This window comes from Somniosus microcephalus, chromosome 9 (genome assembly GCF_052327205.1).
Source record: "Somniosus microcephalus isolate GS21.2 chromosome 9, FLI_Smic_1.0, whole genome shotgun sequence".
Taxonomy (NCBI): domain Eukaryota; kingdom Metazoa; phylum Chordata; class Chondrichthyes; order Squaliformes; family Somniosidae; genus Somniosus; species Somniosus microcephalus.
Genome location: NC_140995.1, coordinates 203,369,674 through 203,372,648, shown reverse-complemented (window position 1 = coordinate 203,372,648; position 2,975 = coordinate 203,369,674). Strand labels below are relative to the sequence as shown.

The 2,975-nt window shown below is 43.5% G+C and overlaps 1 protein-coding gene across 1 annotated transcript in view; it reads right to left on the bottom strand.

Annotated features, from left to right (window-relative positions):
• The window catches only part of armc2 (armadillo repeat containing 2), a 127,869-nt gene extending 126,794 nt beyond the window's left edge, over positions 1–1,075 (bottom strand). The window contains exons 1-2 of the mRNA XM_085998232.1: positions 1,036–1,075; positions 486–555 (exon numbers count right to left, since the gene is read on the bottom strand). Coding sequence (XP_085854358.1) covers positions 486–555; positions 1,036–1,075 — 110 coding nt within the window. The remainder of the gene's footprint in view (positions 1–485; positions 556–1,035) is intronic.
• Between the last annotated feature and the right edge of the window lie 1,900 nt (positions 1,076–2,975).

Sequence of the window (2,975 nt, the reverse complement as noted above, 5' to 3'; positions counted from 1 at the left end):
TCCCTGAGGCAGACACTGCATAGAAGAGGCTATTGCTGCTGAAGTTTTTTGCCTGTTTATAGAACTTTCCTGGGGCAAAAATTTCTATTGCATTGTGCTCTGGAGCTTCACTAAAACATTCTCCTATCATTTAAAGTGAATGGTGGACCAATTTAAATTTTGGAGTGCGGAAATGGATTTTCTACACTTCCTGTGTTATAAAAAGGAGCTGGAAGGGTCCAGATTGAAGGAGCTTAGAGTGAGATATCACAGAAAATGCTTGTTTCCAACCAGTCGATACCGAGTCCAAATGGTTACAGAACTGAAAGATCTTACTTAGATTCCTCTGCTCATCCATGCCTCAAAATAAGGCTGAAAACCTGCTGCCCAGTGGAATGAAGAGCTCAGCAATGAAACTGGCCACTTACCTGAATTTTTTTTTAACCACGGGATCTTTCCAGGCAGTCTCAGGTGACCTTTTTCATATTAGTCAGGGTGCAGCTCACCACTGTATAAAGAAGGTCACTGATTTTCTGCTCAGGTGGGCTTCACAGTTCGTTACTTTTTCAATGGAACCTGCAAAAAGAGAGCGAACAGTTGGACTGTCAGGGTAAAAGTCCCGCTCCTGCCAACGAGAAGAAAATCCAGTCCTTTCACTGTAAATGACTGCTATGCCTGACCAGGCTGTCACAGGGTGCTCAAAATAGAATGTGTTCCATTTCCCAGAGCTAATATCCCTCACCTTGATCAGCAAAATTTTTTTTTTAAATCCTTTATCCTGGATCGCTGACCACTTTAGCACTGCCCCATTTTCTGCCCTCATTTCTAGTGACAGACAAAGGCATCTGTCTCAAACTGGTGGGAGTGGAATTTAAATATTCATTTGAGAGCAAAAAAGTCCAGCATCACAAGTTTTCACCCTTCTGGCCTGCAGGATGTCAGATGTAGATCATACACGTGAAATGGGTGAGTAGGTTTGCTACGTGCTGGTAAGTACACAAGTCATGGAAAGGGCACAGTAATTTAAAGATAAGTGTATTTCAGCCATTTCTTAACCATTTTTTTCCCTATTGGCACTTAGGTTCTCTTCAGCCATTGTGCCAATTGTTGTAAGTTATTTATCTTTTGCCCCTTAAATCAGTTTCCCAATGGAAAGTCCCCCTATCTCAACAACAACAACTTGCATTTATATAGTGCCTTTAACACAGTAAAACGTCCCCAGGCACTTCACAGGAGCATTATTAAATAAAAGGAGATATTAGCACAGGTGATCAAAAGCTTTTTAAAAATTTGTTCCTGGGCAAGGCCAGCATTTATTGCCCATCCCTAATTGCCCTTGAGAAGGTGGTGGTGAGCCGCCTTCTTGAACCGCTGCAATCCGTATGGTGAAGGTACTCCCACAGTGCTGTTAGGGAGGGAGTTCCAGGATTTTGACCCAGTGACAATGAAGGAATGGCGATATATTTCCAAGTCAGGATGATGTGTAACTTGGAGGGGAACTTGCAGGTGATGGTGTTCCCAATCGCCTGCTGCCCTTGTCCTTCTAGGTGGTAGAGGTCGCGGGTTTGAGAGGTGCTGCCAAAGAAGCCTTAGCATAAGAACATAAGAAATAGGAGCAGGAGTAGGCCATTTGACCCCTCGAGCCTGCTCCGCCATTCAATAAGATCATGGCTGATCTTCTACCTCAACTCCACTTTCCTGCACTATCCCCATATTCCTTGATTCCCTTAATATCCAAAACTCTATCAATCTCTGTCTTGAATATAACTCAACGACTGAGCCTCCACAGTCCTCTGGGGTAGAGAATTCCAAAGATTCACCACCCTCTGAGTGAACAAATTTCTCCTCATCTCAGTCCTAAATGGCCGACCCCTTATTCTGAGACTGTGACCCCTGGTTCTAGACTCCCCAGCCAGGAGAAACATCCTCCCTGTTTATTCTTACTCTCTGTATTCTGTCCGTTAACCAATCTTGAATCCATGCTAGTATATTGCCCCAATCCCATGAACCCTAATTTTGTTTAATAACCTCTTGTGTGGCACCTTATCGAATGCCTTCTGAAAATCCAAATACACCACATTCACTAGTTCCCCCGTATCTATTCTGCTAGTTACAATCTCAAAAAACTCTAACAGATTCATCAAACACAATTTCCTTTTCATAAATCCATGTTGACTCTGCCCAATCCTATTATTATTTTCCTGTTACCACGTCCTTAATAATAGATTCAGGCATTTTCCCTACTACTGATGTCAGGCTAACTGGTCTGCAGTTCCCCGTTTTCTCTCTCCCTCCTTTCTTAAATAGTGGGGTTACATTTGCTTCCTTCCAATCCACGGGAACCATTCTAGAATCTATAGAATTTTGGAAAATGACAACCAATGCATCCACTATCTCTATAGCCACCTCTTTTAAAACCCTAGGATATAGGCCATCAGGTCCAAGGAATTTATCGGCTTTCAGTCCCATTACTTTTTCCAGTACTATTTTTTTACTAATACTAATTTATTTCAGTTCCTCATTCTCGCTAGACCCTTGGTTGCCCACTATTTCCGGGAAGTTTTTTGCATCTTCTTCTGTGAAGACAGAGACAAAGGGGGTGATTTTCATTCAGAAGTCGGGAAGGAGGCGGGACTACAACTTTCGGGGTTGCAGTCCCGCCTCCATCGAGAGGTGGCCAATCCACGCGATTTTAACTTGATTGACCTTGTTGAGCCCGCCCAGTGGGCTCAGCAGGCCAATTAAGGGCCACCCAGCAACAGGTGACGTCACAGACTGAAATTTCACCTGTCAAGATGTTTTGACAGATGAAATATCAGTGTTTCACAGCTGTTGGAAGCTGTCAAACACTGACAGTCTTACTTCTAACCTGAGTCCTTCTACACAGACTCAGTTAGAAATCTCACTGGCACAGAAAGCTGTAGGCTGTCACTTTTGACAGATCGCAGCCATTCTGCTTTCTGTGCCGGTTAGATGATGGACTCCCGAAACCTAGA